General features: G+C 50.5%; 1 protein-coding gene across 23 annotated transcripts in view; it reads left to right on the forward strand.

Annotated features, from left to right (window-relative positions):
• PHACTR4 (phosphatase and actin regulator 4) overlaps positions 1–15,596 on the forward strand; it is a 76,602-nt gene that overhangs the window by 57,500 nt on the left and 3,506 nt on the right. For 22 of the 23 annotated variants that reach the window (XM_068417589.1, XM_068417588.1, XM_068417597.1 and 19 more), the window contains 9 exons: positions 3,317–3,493; positions 3,937–4,017; positions 7,135–7,299; positions 7,427–7,786; positions 11,557–12,136; positions 12,860–13,083; positions 13,521–13,671; positions 14,312–14,367; positions 15,174–15,235. In XM_068417589.1, the coding sequence (XP_068273690.1) occupies positions 3,317–3,493; positions 3,937–4,017; positions 7,135–7,299; positions 7,427–7,786; positions 11,557–12,136; positions 12,860–13,083; positions 13,521–13,671; positions 14,312–14,367; positions 15,174–15,235 (1,856 nt within the window). The remainder of the gene's footprint in view (positions 1–3,316; positions 3,494–3,936; positions 4,018–7,134; positions 7,300–7,426; positions 7,787–11,556; positions 12,137–12,859; positions 13,084–13,520; positions 13,672–14,311; positions 14,368–15,173; positions 15,236–15,596) is intronic. The other variant, XM_068417574.1, reaches the window with a different exon arrangement.

Consider the following 15,596-nt stretch of genomic DNA (forward strand, 5'->3'; position numbering starts at 1 on the left):
GAATGAATCCCAGCTTGTATCGGGGAGGGAAATGGCTTTGATGGCATCAGGATTGCCCGGCGGGCTGTAGGATGTTCACACTAGTGATGTGTATTGAGTTTTATTCTACAGAGAGCAAAAGGGGTGGTGAAGATGGTTTGGACTGTGGTTTTATGCTACGAGAGGCACACAGTATGCCTGTCCGCCCCTCTTGCGTGGCTGTTTTTAGTCATGGAACTGATGACAAACCAGCACAACCAAGTGTTTTCCCGTTGGACAAGACCTGCTGCGCAGCACAAGCCTACAAGGAGCTGATAGTGTGGAGTCACGTGGCAGAGAAGCAAGAACTGAGTTATTCAATATCGATGCTGAATGTCATTGTGAAACCCAGCTTCTGTATTAACCTGCACGATTGCAATTAACAGCAGTCAGGCACCTCGTGTGAAACTCCACCCTGAGATGGTATTTGATTTAACAGCCAGACCTGGACCTGCAGAAGCTGCTGAGAGAAGTTCTTCTGCCTGGAGTCAAACTCACATGTGGGCTCTCCCCCACCCACCCTGCTTTGGGGATATCATGTGTCTCCTGCAGTTTCGGCTCATCCTCTTACATCCCCTGTTCCTCCGTCGCTGCTCGGAGGTGTCTGTGGTGGGGAAATGCTTGTTGCCCTCCCTCTAATTGGAAATGGAGACATCACTGCTTGCTGAGGTCTCCGTTCATTATTCTGGGGACCTGATGGTTGAGTTTTCTTTTAATAACTTATTTTGCTTAGTGCAGCACTCTGACACCTCGGGTGGCAGACAGCACATCAGTTACATTCCTAAGAGCAGTTCAGGGAAGGGATATGTATGAAGTGAGCTTGGTACAACTGCCTTCAGCGCTGGTAGTGCTCCTCAGAAAGGTGAGGGAAATGCCTTTGCGTGGCACTTGGGATCCAAATTCAGCCCACAGCTTGTGCCTGGCAAGCGGTCTCGCCTGCCTGGTAAACTTTGGGAACGCTCTGTTGAACAAAGTGAATACTGCTTTTTAAAATTACACGTACAACTCCAGGGCTAATGTTCTAGTCTGTGAAGAAAGTGCCTCTAAACATCCAGACAATTCATCTTGGGTTTCTGGGAGCTTGAAATGCCTTTTTTTTTTTTTTTTTTGGTCCTAACTTCCTCCCACCCACCTTCCCTCCCAGCAGAAAATTGCAGAATAGAGCAGCAGAAAATCACAGATCGGTGCTGACATCTTGTATGTTACTTTCCACCCAATTTCTCTCCTGTTAGGAAGCCAGAATTTTTTTTAAGCAGCAGGCTCAGATGCTGAATTGATCTTGCTTTTTCAAATAAATGTTGCCTGGCATCAGCTTTTCACTGGTTCTGAGTGAGCTTTCTGTTAGGGGGGTGATTTAAAAACCCCATCGACCACCACTGTGTGAAATCTGGAGTCCTGCAAGTGAGAGGAGAAGCCTGTACAGAGCTGGAAGGGTCATGCATTTTAGGTAGAGTCCGAAATGGCCATGATCAGCTTTGAAAAGCCTTTTTTCCTGCTGGGTAGCACTGCAGCACTTCCTTGCCCCTCCAGCAAACCAGAGTCCTGGTCTGGCTTTCCTCTTCCTCCATCATTTGGTTGAAGACTGCACCTCTCGCATGTGATCTAGATCCTCCTACTGAAATACTCGCCGGTTTCCCATGTGCTGCTGGCATGGTCTGTGTTGCTTTTCTCTTCCCTTGTGATCTTCCATTTCATTTGTGCTCAGACTGAAAAACTGGGGTCCAGCTGTCCTGCAGTGTTGCACAGTGACAGCCTGTCCTCAGCCCAGCTTGCCTGAAGCTGCTCAGGAGCTCCCCGTCCTTGATGCTTCCCAGGGTCAGAAATCTCATGCTAGGAAACACTACAGGGTTGCAGGTAGAGCTCCACCAAACAACTCATTTTTTTCCTGTTTGTGTTTTTTCCCCCCCACTGTCCTGAATCTGCTCTTCCCCACGTTGACAGGAATCTGCTTTTTCACATCTGAGTCTGGATCCTTGGTGGATAATTGTAGGATACAGCAGATACTTTATTAGCCCTTTGTCCTATGTGCAAAATAGCTTTCCCCTAAAATTGCTTTCCCCTAAAATTCCTTTCCCAATCTCGTAGCCTCAGGAGATGGGATTCTTGGCTGAACTTTCTGCGTGGCCTATGGGGTATTGTCTTTTCTGCAGGCATGTCATACAGGCTTGTCTGAAGTTGACTAAAAGGTCTTTTGTGAGCCCAGAAGGCTCGCAAACTCCAGAACGTTTGACTTAGAGGCTCAAAAATTAGATGAGCAAGTGCAACTCGTAACGCGGCACCTCAGCCTGTGGCATTTGGCAGGACCACGTCATCGGGCTGTAGGAACTCCCCAGGCTCCATTCTCAATATTGTGTGTTTTCACGGCGTTCTGCAACGCAGCTTGGGTGCTCCTGTCTTTTGCAGTGCTGAAGCCAAGGGATTCTTGGTCTGCAAAGCCCATGAAGCGGGTCACCAGCTGGCTTCACTTAGGTTGTGTGCACTCTGGGTTTTATTTTTTTCGCAGGCATTGCTCAGTTCTGCTGATTGTAAGTGTTCCCTTATGTTCCATCAAATACCCAGAAAACAGCAACACCGGGCAAGCCAGAACTGACGGTCACCAGCTTAGCACGTCGTGCCCCGTTTCTGCTTCGCAAGTCGTTTCTTTATGACCTTTTTTTGTTGCAGCAAGTCGGAGTTTTTTTGGCGTGTCCCTTCCCACCTCCATGTCCTTCTTGTGTTGTTCTCCAGAGACTTCAAGTACAGTAGGTGGAGCGCAGGCCTGTATTGTGTTGCTTTCCTGTGTAGTTGTTGCTCTTGGCCAGCTTTGCTGGCCTTATTTATAGAGGGAAAAATGTGAGAGGCTGAGTTCTAGCACATACAGCTGTTGGAATGGCTCTAGTAATTTCAGTGTGTGTAGACAGTCGTGAAAGTCGGCTCTGCAGTCTGGAAGGTATTTGTGTTCGTGTAATTACTTGTGTCTAGCCCCAGTTGCTTCCAACTGAAGATGAGAAACTGCAGCAAAGTGATTTATGTTCATCGGGCGAAGCTGTGACACTGCAAATTTAAACTAATCCTTGTTTCCTTAGAAAGCCTCGTGGCGGTTCCCCTTTGCGCTGTTAACATTGGAAACCCCAAACCCCACTCTTGTCTCCCCAAGCTAACATGAAATGCTGATGAGTTACCTGAAGGCATGGAGTCTTGCTGCCTTCTTTGCATGAACGTGCGCCGTTGTTTCCCAGTGTGCGAGGGACAGGCTGGGGGGAGATGGCAGCTCTTATCTGCAGCACAAAGGTAACTTCTTGATTTATTTTCCATGCAGCCGAAGAGGTGGATCACCCTCCAACTGATGTCGGCATGGGGGTAGATGTTTTGGAATCGGGTGACACCACACCTCCTACAAAGAGGAAAAGCAAGTTCTCAAGCTTTGGCAAGATCTTCAAACCCTGGAAGTGGAGGAAAAAGAAAAGCAGTGACAAATTTAAGGAGACTTCGGAAGGTAATCGGGGCTGGGTGGGAGTCCCTTCCTCTGCTTGGGAAACCTGCCATTAGCCATCTGGCTAGTGAGAAGGGCTTGCTGTCACAAGCCTGAGTGCTGACATGCATAAGAACCAAAACGTGGCTTTGGTGATGGGCTGGCACCTGCAATCTCTCCAGAAACACCTTGCCATGGAGCAGTAGTTTCAGACAAACAAATTCCTTTCTTGCAAGGAACCTCCCGGAGCAGCTGTGGGGAGGAGGGAGGCTTTGCTCCACGATCACCAATCTAGTGTGAAGTGCAGGCCTGAACGTGCAGTCCCTCCTCCCTCCTCTTAATCCATGCAAAAATCAGTGAAATTTGAAGCCCTTTTATTTCCTCCAGAGGATGCCTTTAAAAAAAGTATCTTCTTGAACTTCTAGCCTACCCTGTTTTCTGAGTGCTTTTTTTCAATTTAATATCAGTTTTAGAACGAAAGATTTCTATGCGAAAGCCAAGAGAGGAGCTGGTAAAAAGAGGGGTTCTGTTGGAAGACCCTGAGCAGGGTGAGTCTGCAAATGAACTTCTCCTCCTCCTGTCTTGTGTTCTGTGTAGCTGATCTTCCTCTGGCAAAAACCTCCCTTGCAGCCATTCTTTTTTGGGAGACGAATTTAAGGGCTCTTTGCTCCTGTGGTTCCTGTCTGTCTTGCCCTTTTCAATACACTCTCCTGTCTGACTTCTGCACCTGGCAAGAAAGGCAGCCTGTTTGGTGAGGAAGATATTGCTAAGAAAGTGCAATGCCTGTCTTGGATGTCTTCCTGTCTGCTGCCGGTGGGGAGGGAAGACGTGTTCTTTGTGTCACTTCCTATCCCGTCCCTCTTGTACGTGTCCTGCTCCAGCCACCTTGTCTTGTCCTGCTAAGCTCCTCCGTCACGCTCCATCTCCAGCTTGTTCTGATCACGCTCCAGACCCGCTGACCTCAGAACTCAGGTTCAAAGGCCTTAAGCGTGGAAAAGGAAACCAACTGATGACTTTTGAGCTGCCTTGGTAGGGGCATTTCCTCAAAGCGTTGTAGACAAGATGCTTCATGGTATGGTGTCATAATTAGTCACCGCTAAGCTTATTGAAGCTTGCCCTGCTGTCAAAGAAGTCTTATCCCCTTTTCTGTCATCTGAGTTGGGGCCATCCTGCTAAAATAACTTCTCAGCCAGATCAGTTCACCATCTCGTCACCTGGCTGCGTGTTGGGTGATGTGGGTACAGGGGAGGGGGCAGGGAGGTGTGGTGGGAGAGCAGCCCGCCTGTCTGGGTGGCAGCGTGGTCTTTGGCTCAGAGCGGTGTGTAATTGTACCTCAAAAGGTGTCCTGCAGAGGCAGCCGTAACCTAATGCAAATGTCAGGGTTCTTCTCAGAAAGATGCAAAGTGGAAAAGTGGAGGTGAAAAAGCGGTTTTCAAACCAAACCACTGAAAGCAAAACTGAGAGGAAAAGTCTTAACACAGTTGTTTGCAGCTACACTGTAATGAAAGGCATCTACAGCTACCCGAGGGTGTAAATGCTGGGCTGGAGGAAGAGTTCACCAGGGTACGAAAGTGTAGGAGGTCACAGGATGAAACTGTGGAAGAGAGATCAAAGGCTTTGGGTAACAAACTTCCAACTAGAGATGACAGAGGAGAGATCTTCCAAACTGTGAGGGTGTAACAGAAGCGTGGTTAAGAGATGGAATTGTTTTCTGCTTCGAGTCATCTGATCTGGCTTAAGAAGCAGAAGATGGCTGTAATCTGGACAAAGTGCAGCCCCAAGGTACGAGGGAGCAGTCAGTGTTGTCAGGAGGGTTAGATTAGAAAGCGCATTATCTTAATCCCTTCATGAGTTTAAGACACTTGGGCAGTCATAAGACAGTGGTGGTAGGTTATTGTATTTGCAATTTTAAAACCTGCTCTTACAAGGTCAGTTAATTTTCTTAGGCAAGTTCTTAGAGGGGGAAAAAATGCTGGAAACCCTTTGAGACGAGTGAGCGAGGAGGCAGGGAAGAGGTATAGTGGAGGCTTTCAAACCTGTGCAGCTGGGAGAGGAGGCCCTGCTGCTCTCTGGGCTGGTGATCAGCAGGTTGTGCTGGGCTCACAGTAGGGAAAGAAAATAGTGTTGGACTGGCTTGACCTTGAAGGAGGTCACTGGAACTGAAGTCAGGAGTGAGGTGGTGTGAGAAGGCCATCAGGAGCATTCTGCACAGGCTGCAGCTCCCTGCCAGACAAGGGCATGCAGGGTTTGACTGGTGAGGAAAGCTAGATCATGCTGTTCCTGTCTCCCTTGCTGAAAACTTCAGCTAGCCAGAGGCAACTGCTGCTATAAAAAGCCCCAGCTCATCTCTTGAGTTTTAGCCCTGGCTGGGGAGGAGACTCCTTCTTGGTGCTGTCTGTACTCCCTGCGGTTCAGGGAAGGGCAGCTAAGCAAGCGAGGCAGCGCGGTCATCCATCTCCTCTCGGGATCCAAGGGCGTGGGTTTTTGCAGAAAAGAAAGCCCAGGGAGCTTTTGACTTCTTGGCACCTTTGCTTTCAGCTTCTGAATAACACCAGGTTAGGGAAGGGGAGGTCATACCTTGGTGGGGAGAGAAGAGGTGAAGAGGGCAGTGGAATAAATGATCAAAAATCAGAGCAACGGAGCATGCTGGGGTCTGACACCTGGGGGCCATGGTGCCATGTGCTGCAATTGTTTGAGAGGTGGTAGACTGAAAGTGCAAAGGATTTTTCATCAAATCAGTGATGTATCTATTCAAGTTTTCTTGAGTCGGAAAGCAGTCAAAATGGGCAATGCACCTTTAGAGTGGATGCTAAGCCTGGTTTTGGGAATAATATTATCAAGGGTTCATCCTGTCAGGACAATGACAGAGGCAGAGAATGATTATTTCCTCGTTGTGACTAGGGCTTTACATGCTCTCAAAAGCCAAAAGCATGGGCTGAAAAGAGGATAGTTTTTTTTTCCCAAAGAGATCTTGCTTCTAACAGTTGGGAAACTCCATCTGTAAAAGCAGAAATAGTCAAGCTGAACTACATCAGATTCTGGAGATGTATCATTACATCTGATTAAAACAAAGGTAAAAAAGTGAGGAAATATGCCTCGCTGTGGGATGTTTTCGGCAGAGCAGTGATTTTTGCACCAAATTCAGGGTAGAAACAGAAGTTTCTTCAACTAATTTTAAGACTTTATCAAAATATTTTATTGTATGTCCAGTAGATTAGTTGGCTAGTGTTGGAATTGGTATTGCAGCAGATAATTTGTGAATGCTCTGTGATGGTGGGTAGATACAGAAGCTGCTGGAGGGTTTTAACTGTGATTGCAGCTTCCTTGGGCTGTGGCACAGCGTTGGGCATCCTAGGCTTAAACGCAGTAGCATTCTTTCTAAAGGAGATGGTAGGTTAAGAGGCTGCTGGAGAAGAAAAACACTTGATGGGCTACAGGGCTGTACTGTTTTGCTTGTTGATAATGAAATCAAGGGCTCTCAGCCTCAGGTAGCTGGTGTTGCTGTGCTCTCCTCTGCAGGAGGTAGACTGAAGACCAGCTGGTTCAGAAGCCAGCGAGAAGCTGGTGCGGATCGATGGCAGTTGGGTCAGCTCAGCCACGTCTCCTCCGTCTCGTGCTTTCTGAGTGTTTTCTGTTTGCTTCTGTCCCCTCCCGTCCCCTTGTAGATGGTGAGGAACCAGACAAGCTGAACCCACCTGCACTGAAGAATGGCCACACAGTCCCAATCGGTGGGCTGGGGGTTTGTAACCTGGCCAGCCAGGAGGAAGAGGCCACAAAGCCGTCTGGCCTCAGGAAGCCTGTTCCAGCAGAGGAACCAAAGAAGAGGCAGGGTAAGAAACCAAATGTGTGCAAAATCAGCTGTTTGATTTTCCAGGAGCAGTTTTGAATTCTTACCTGATTCTTCCCACCCTTCTCTGAGCCCTCCAGTCTCTTAAGCAGAGCTGTCTCACTTTGCAGGCTCCTCCAGCAGCCACTCTGGGCCCGAACTGGAACCACCTCAGGAACCGTATGTTCCCAGACAGCCTCTGCTTCCTCCAAAAAGACCTCCCTCCGCTTCCCAGGAGGCAAGTGAAGCGCAAGCGAAGGATCCGACGCCTGCCAGCAGCACTGCAAAAACTGCACCCTCCACCACAGCCCCTGTTGCGGCAAAGACAGTCAATTCCCCAGCTGCCCCTTCCCCAGCCCCCAGGACTCTGCCCCCTGCTCTCGCCGGTGCCAACACTACCGTTCCCACCAGTACAACCAGCACAGCTCCTGCCAAACAGCCTCCCGTCCCTCCTCCCAAACCCGTCAACAGAAATAGCAACTCAGTAATAGGTAAGTGCCTCTGTAAGGTGGTTTTTGTGCCCTGGGATGTTCTGGAGCCCTTGCTCTGAAAGTCTCTTCCCTTCGTAGGTGAAGATTTTTAGTAGCAAATGTTGTATCATGAATGTCTGACCATCTTTTCTGAATACAGTCAAGGATGGAGTCGGAAGATCTGCCAGTGTTTAGCCAGGGCGTACGTGTGCTGAGAACAACGTAATTACACAGAATCACAGAATCAACCAGGTTGGAAGAGATCTCAGGGATCATCGAGTCCAACCGTTGCCCTGACACCACCATGTCAACTAGACCAGGGCACTAAGTGCCATGTCCAGCCTTTTCTTAAACCCCTCCAGAGATGGTGACTCCACCACCTCCCTGGGCAGCCCCTTCCAATGGCTAATGACCCTTGCTGAGAAGAAATGCTTCCTAATGTCCAACCTGAACCTCCCCTGGTGAAGCTTGAGGCTGTGTCCTCTTGTCCTATCACTGGTTGCCCGGGAGAAGAGGCCGACTCCCACTTCACTACAACCCCCCTTCAGGTAGTTGTAGACTGCACTAAGGTCACCTCTGAGCCTCCTCTTCTCCAGGCTAAACACCCCCAGCTCCCTCAGCCATCCCTCGTAGGTCACTGGAGTCTTCTGCCGTAAGCCATCCAGTCTGTCAGAGCTGCGTGTTTCCAACAGCTGCCTGCAGGAGGGGATCCCTGCCTGCTTTTGGCAGGAATGGGAGTGGTGCAAGGAGAGGGGAAGGCATTCCTCTGTCAACCCTAAGACAGTGTCTTTGGATGTTGATGCTTCACTGAAGGCTGGGGTTCAGCTGTGGACAGCTGGGATTGGTGGATGGCGTATGAGTTTTTTGCTTTGCAAGACTATGATCAGTGAGAATCGATGCTTTCAACTGGTCTTTGCAAAAAAGCAAACCCAAAAAATCTCCATCACACCCAACAACGTCCATTATGGCTGTCACTGCTGGGCTGTGTGGTTTCCACTTGGTGCAGAGAGGCCAGGAGCTGGCTGGGATAGTTCAGAATTCCCTGGTTATATTCGGGCACCTTCTCTAAGGTCTGTGGCCAAGGTATTGCCATATTAGTCTTGTCCTGGGGATAAATCAGATCAACTCTAATTTGAGCTGAATCTTGCTGTTTAAAGAAGTAAATGTCTTTATCTCTGTAACTTTTCTAAGCAGAAGATCAGGGGAGAGTTTCTTAAAGCTGAATAAGCCCCTTGCTCTCTTTAGGAATTTTAGAGGTCTTAAAGATGCAACATTGCTGAAGTAAATGAGACAACTTCCACCCAGTCGATGCCTGGTCATATGTCACACGCCACCTGCTAATCTGATCTTTGGGTTGGATTAGCAGAGGCTAGTGCAGATCAGGAGGGAGGTTCCTGGGAAGACCAATCAGCCAGGTCTGTACTGTTACCACAGAAACTGGAGGTGCTACCCAGGTGTGGTTTGGGAGGCAGTGGTGGAGCCTTAGATCGTGTGCGGGTCACCATCTGAGGCAGCCTGGGCCACGGCTGTCAGTGCGAACTGCATCACTCTGTTCTGCTTGGGGCTTCTCCTTGCTCTAGCAGGTTTTGCAAGCGACCTTGATATGGTATTAAACACTCCTGTGTGCCAGACCAGCTTGATTAGCCTGACCGTGCCCGAGCACTCCATGAAATACTTTCTTGTTTTCTTTAAGCTGCTTGCACACATCACAGATGGTATTTGAAATGCCCCAGTGCTAATTGCAGGAGGTTCTTGCGGAACAAAAAAATGTGGCTGAAGACAGCAGTTGATCAAACATATGTTCAGACCCAGCCTGCCTCTCTCCCCAACAATACAGGGCTGGGCTTGGTGCACCTGCAGCTGCAGGGGTGTGGAGGGGAGGAGAGGAGAGCAGCCAGCCCCTCTTTGGTCTCCTGGATGAGAATGCAGGTACAGAGAGAGGCTGTGCAGCCCTCTGCAGGGCCGAGCATCCGGTACGGTGGAGCTGGAACTGCGGCAGGTCATTGCTGCGTGAGCCTGGGGTTGTTGCTGTGGGTAAACAGCAGCAGTGGAATTGGCTTAATGACCTCTTCCCAGGTCTTTGATGCACACTCTGACTCCAGCATGCATGTGCTGTTACAACCTAAGGCAGGGGAGGACTCTTAATGTGCAGATCACCACTTGGTTCCTTCATGAAGGTGCTCCCTTACATTCATTCTCTGAGCAGTTCTGGTGTCTGACGCAGCAGCTGAAAATAAGGCTCAGGGAATGCTTTTGGAGAGGGGGAATTTAATCGGTGTCAGCTTGAAAAAGCAGGTGGGCACAGGGTGCTGTCCCACTGGCCGGGAGCTTGGTGGCAGCCCTGGTGCTTGGTGCTGTGGTTTCAGGAGCCGCAGTTACTGCAGCCTGTGCTAGAGCACCGGCTCCAGCCACAGTGGCACATCACAAGAGGTGGTGCCAGTCGTTGCACTGGGTTTATCGCACTGAAGGGAGACAGGCTGGCTCAGAAGGGTGCTCTGAGCAGCACCCAGCCCCCTTCTGTCCCCTCTCCCTTCTGCCAGCGACTCGGTCCCTTTCCAAATCTATCAATCATGACCTGAAGGTGACTCGAGCCTGGTCCTGACAGGCTTTGAGCACTGTCGAGGAGATACTGGAATCCCTCTGGGCTGAAGCTGATGGGAGCTGAGGGCACTCGGTGTTTTGCACAATCTGGCCCTTCATCTAGAAGGGGAAAGTCTGAAAATGCTAAACATCCCAAAAATGCACCCACCTCTCTCCAGTTATGCAGCCTTATCTCGGTGAAACACTCCCTGCTTGCAGCACCCTCTTGTGTCAGGTACCGCGGATTCCTCCCGGCTCCGTGCTGGGGCCACCGCTGCGTGACCATCACCTGCTCCAGGTGATGTGCAGGAAATCTGATCCTCTTCAAGCAGGTGGGCAAAACCTGCCATCGATGTTAAACGTTAAAGGCTACAAACTCCTAAAGTGAGAGCAGTCTTTGCAGGTGCAGCTTCTTCCCTAGGAGCCAAAGGGTGTTCCAGGAACCCGAGGTTGCCTGCTGAAGGCGTTCTCCATGATAGGACACAGTCCCCACGTCTCTCTCTCACAGCAGACAAACTGTGTGGACTCAAGGCTCTTAACTCTTTTTGGAAGTTTTGCTGTTTCTTTTGTAGTTGCGGAGAAGCTTATATGGGGCTTCAGGAACAGAGTGTGGAGGGAGTAGAGCAGAACCTCGTCCTCCAACAGGCAGGAGCTGCTGGCAGGAAGGTGTTCTTGGGCTGGGGCTGGCAGGTGAATGGAGAGGGGCAGAGCACACTGCTGCTGCAGTTCTGACTTTTGCTTTTGAAGGAGACTTCCCCAAAAGTGTTTTTTTTCATGTCCAAAGGAGCCATTAACACAACTGGAGTCTGGGGTGTCCTGGATGTCTCAGATTCCTTTGCAACCTGATGCTGTAAATATAGCCATAAAGTGCCCTGCATACCTGCATTCCTTGGCTGAGGCAGCGTGCTGGTCTGGGTGAGCTCCATCTGCTGTCACTCGAGGGCTGGTGCTGTTTCTCTCTCTCCAAAGCAGCAGGATGCACAGCCCTCTCCCAGCCTGCTTGTTTCTGGCTGCTCTTCCAAGTCTCACCTTTGCTGCAGGAAGGGCAAACTAGAGGCTTGCAACCTGGTTATTTCTGGCCCTGTGTTTTAGCAGAAAAGCAGCTGAGATTGCTTGGTCCAAGGCTCTGAGTGCTTTGCTGTGCTTATTCCACGCTGGTAGCTGGAAAATGCCCTGTTAAATACAGCGGCTTTTGTGTTTTTCATTTCCAGCTGAACTTTCTCAAGCAATGAACAGTGGTACAGGCTTGTCCAAGCCTTCCCCTCCTCTCCCACCGAAGAGAGGCCTCCTGCCCAACACCACGTCAGAGGCAGCTATCGCTTCCAAGCCCCTGAGCGACAGGACAGTGACAACCAACCGCCCCGCCCCGATACCGATGCACATGACCCCTGTTTACCCACCGCCCTCCCCTTCGCCGCCGCTGCCCACGCACATACCCCCCGAACCTCCACGCATGCCCTTGCCTGTCTCCACCCCTGTCTTGGACCCTCCACACTCCTTGGACCTACCCAAAGAGACTCCTCCTCCTCCTGAAGACTTCAGGTCCTTGGAAGTGTCGAAGAGGACATCAGAGCAAGGGTTTGGCGAAGGTCACGTGCTGCCTCGCCTGCCCCAGATCCCATTGCACATCCGTATCCAGCAGGCTCTGGCCAGTCCTCTGCCTGTCACCCCCCCTGCCGAGGGGTCGCACAGGGCTCACTCGCTGCTCTTCGAGAATGATGGCTTTGGAGAAGACAGCGGCAGCCTGGGCAGGACGAGGTCCCTGCCTGTCACCATTGAGATGCTGAAAGTGTGAGTACCTCCCGTGTGTGTGTGTGTGTGTGTGTGTGGTAACACCTAGCAGGGGTGTGGGTCACGCTGGGCTCCGACACGTTGGTGTCACACTCCCTGCGAGGCTGTGACGGCGGGGAGGGCTGTGGGCAGGGCTGTGGGCAGGGCTGGCTGCTTTGTTGTTTTTTGCAACAGCCTAGAAACCATTTTGCCCGATGGCTGAATCTGTGTTTCAGCCTCTTTAGGGGGTCAGTGCATCTTCCCTGTGAAATTAACCCTGGTTCTGGGGTTTTATTGCTCACAAAGGAAAATGGGTTCCAGACTACAAACACAGGCTGGTGCCAGGAATCCAGGCCTGTCTTTAATTGCACCCAGACAAAACGAGGTCCTGGATTTCATCCATTTGTGGCCTTTCTTAGCCTTTCGTTTTGCAAAACAGAAGTGGGAAAAGGACTGTCTTGCATTATAACAGAGTTGAACCTGAAAATCCCAGAGTAGGGGGGTGAGAGGGCTGTTTGGTCCTGCGAAGAACCTGCCTCTGGCATTTCCTCTGCCAGAGTTCCCTGAGCTTTGGAGAGAGGGGATGGAGCAGGATCGTGGGGCTGCTCTTGCACCTCTGGTTCCTGGGCTCTGCACAGACCTGCCTTCTGTGAGCTGAGGAGAGCTAACAAGGTGTTGATCTCAGGGGTAGTCCCCAGCCCCCGTGGCATGCGTTAAGAGATGTAATAGTGTGCTTCTCGTTAGTCCAGACGATGAGGAAGAGGAAGATGACGACCAGGAAGAGGAGCAGAATTCGGGCCCTCGTGTGTATATTGGAGACGTGCCATCTGTCACAGTCATCCCAAAACTGGTACCCCAGGTCCTGCCAGAGGAGCAGGAAGGAGACGAAGGGATGAGCGACTCGGACTCGGAGGGGCCCATCCTGTACAAAGATGATGAGGATGAGGAAGAAGATGAAAGCCATAACAGTAAGGCTTTGACATTGCAGGTGGCTTTTCTTCTCTGCTGAACTCGTGCCTGGCTGTATTGAGATCTGGATCAAAGAGCTAGTTCATGCGGTGCTTCAAAGCAGCTGGTACTTGGTTTTGTGGTGTTCCACATGTCCTCTTCCTCATTTTTTCAAAGGCTCTACAGCCAAACCTGTACGCTCTTCTGCTGAGGTGCACCCCCTCCAGTTACAGGTGGCTCCTCCAACAGCTTGTGCTGTCGCACCCCTTTAGGTGGGCATCACACCGAAATGCTGGCTGTTGCTGTAGGGTTAGCTCCGGCTAGCTCAGGAGCTGTAGTGCTGAGCTTGGAAAGCCAGCCCCAGGAGAGAGCACAACTGCCAGGGGCACGTGGCTGGCATCGCTGTGCTCAGGCACTGCAGTCTTCAGTCACATCCCGTTGCTCTTCCTCGCCACAGGCACGCTGGCTAACAAAGTGAAGAGGAAAGACACGCTAGCGATAAAGCTGGGGAACGCGACCACGCCACAGGAGGAGAAGATCGTCTTCCCTCGGAAGAGCAAGGAGGAGTGGAATGAAATTCGGCACCAGATCGGGACGACGCTGATCAGGTACGAAGAATGGAGGAGGATGTTACGTTTGAGCCGTTGGCGCGGCGTGAGGAGTGGCATTGGACAAAGCTGTTGCCTTGTCTAAGCAGCCTGGGCTGGAAGATGATGGGTGGTTGGGTGCTGCTGCTGGATCAGGGCTGGGAGGTTAAGTGTTGCTTTTCCCCCCTTGGTTATAAAGGTTGGAAGTTCCTCCTGGAATTGAGCAATATCCCCTGACAGGCGCCTGTTTCCAGGTGTTAAATGGACCGAGAGGGGAAAAATCTCAAGGACTACAGAGGTGTTACTGCTGTAAAATATGGATGGCACATAAAGTCGTGGACAGACGTAGACTGAGTGCTGATTCTTTAGGTGGTGGGTTAAGCTGGGGCTGCTGCTAGTCCAGGCTCTGCCATCTGCTTGAGTTCCCTGTGAAGCTGCCTCTGAGCTTTTGAGAGGCCATAGCACTTTCCAAACCCGTGCCTGGGGGTGAGCAGCTGTTTGGGTGGAGGAGAGTGCAAAATGGGGCAGCGGTGATCCCCTCTGGTGACAGAGGGGTGTTGAGGAGCCTTCCCAGTGCACTGAAACCAAGCAGTTGTATTCTTCATCCCCTACTGATGAATGATGAGATAAAACGTTACACACTTGTCATGCTTTTCTTTAGGCGACTGAGTCAGAGACCGACAGCGGAAGAACTGGAGCAGAGGAACATCCTTCAACGTGAGTAATGCTTCTCTAGTGGGCCTAAGTACTAAAATAAATTTGCCTTTAACATCTGAGTCCAGGTGTACCCGGAATCTGCTTGAAATGTCATGATGGAGGACTGTGCTTTGGTTCTATCGCTGTAGTAAAGCAGTTCCACTAATTTTTCCCAGTATTTTGTTACTATCAGAAACTGGCTCAGGATAAGGTGAGGTGTATGAGAAGTGGTTAAGATGTTACACAGCAAGGACTGTTAAAGGTGTTTTTGTTTGGGCTGGACTTTTATTTGTGGTCCAGACATTACAGCACTGTATTGCACGATCCAAAAAGCAGCAGTTGGTTGCTCAGTCAATGGTGTTTCTCTTGGCCATACCTTGCTCTGCAAAAGTTTTAAATAAACATCTTGAGGAAAGGGAAATGTCCGTTCAGGAAGTTTCCATTTAAAATATTTATCTGTGCTGTTGTTCTCTTTAAACTATTAGTCTAATGGCTTTGGGGAGGAGCAATCTGCAGAGTGGCTGGGATGTATTTTGACAATATGGCCATTAATGTTTAATGTAGACAGGGCTGGAGAGCCTGACTCACTCGTGCTGTGTGAGGGCCCATATGGCTGCTGTCAGTCGGGGGGTGCTTGGTGAGTCAGGGTGTGGAGGCAGACTGCGCTCTCTGCCTGTAATAAGCGCAGACACACCACGGTGAGCTTTCAGGTGTGTAGATAATCTGATACAGCCCGATGCACTTCTTTGTTCAAGTCCAGAAAGCACTTTTCAAACCCTGTAATGCTTAGAGGAAAAATGTATTTGTTTTTTCTTTTCCCTTGGCAGCGAAAAATGAAGCTGACCGTCAAGCAGAGAAGCGCGAGATCAAACGCAGGCTCACCAGAAAGGTACTGCTGGCCGCCGTGCTGTGACGGCCATCTGGCAGAGCTGGCGGGGATGGCGGTGGCTAGTAGGTACCTTGCTGTGGCTGAAGTCACGGGTCTGTTGTGTAAGTGTCCCCAGTGCCCTCTGACTGCAGTGACTTTGGAACGCGGACTGTCACCAACGGTGAGCTGTTGGCACTGCAGCCACGTTTGTCAGTGATAGATCTGAGCTGGCGTCAAGCGTAACAAGCTAGATGAGGACTAAATTTGGCACCTGGCGCTTGAAAAGTTTGCTGGTGCCGGCCTGGCTGCTTTAACAGAGTGCTTCAGTGGCCACGACTTCCACGCCAGGCTCCCCAAAATCCAAATTTCCAAAGTAACAGCA

The sequence above is a fragment of the Nyctibius grandis genome, chromosome 24, assembly GCF_013368605.1.
Source record: "Nyctibius grandis isolate bNycGra1 chromosome 24, bNycGra1.pri, whole genome shotgun sequence".
In the NCBI taxonomy this organism is placed as follows: Eukaryota; Metazoa; Chordata; class Aves; order Nyctibiiformes; family Nyctibiidae; genus Nyctibius; species Nyctibius grandis.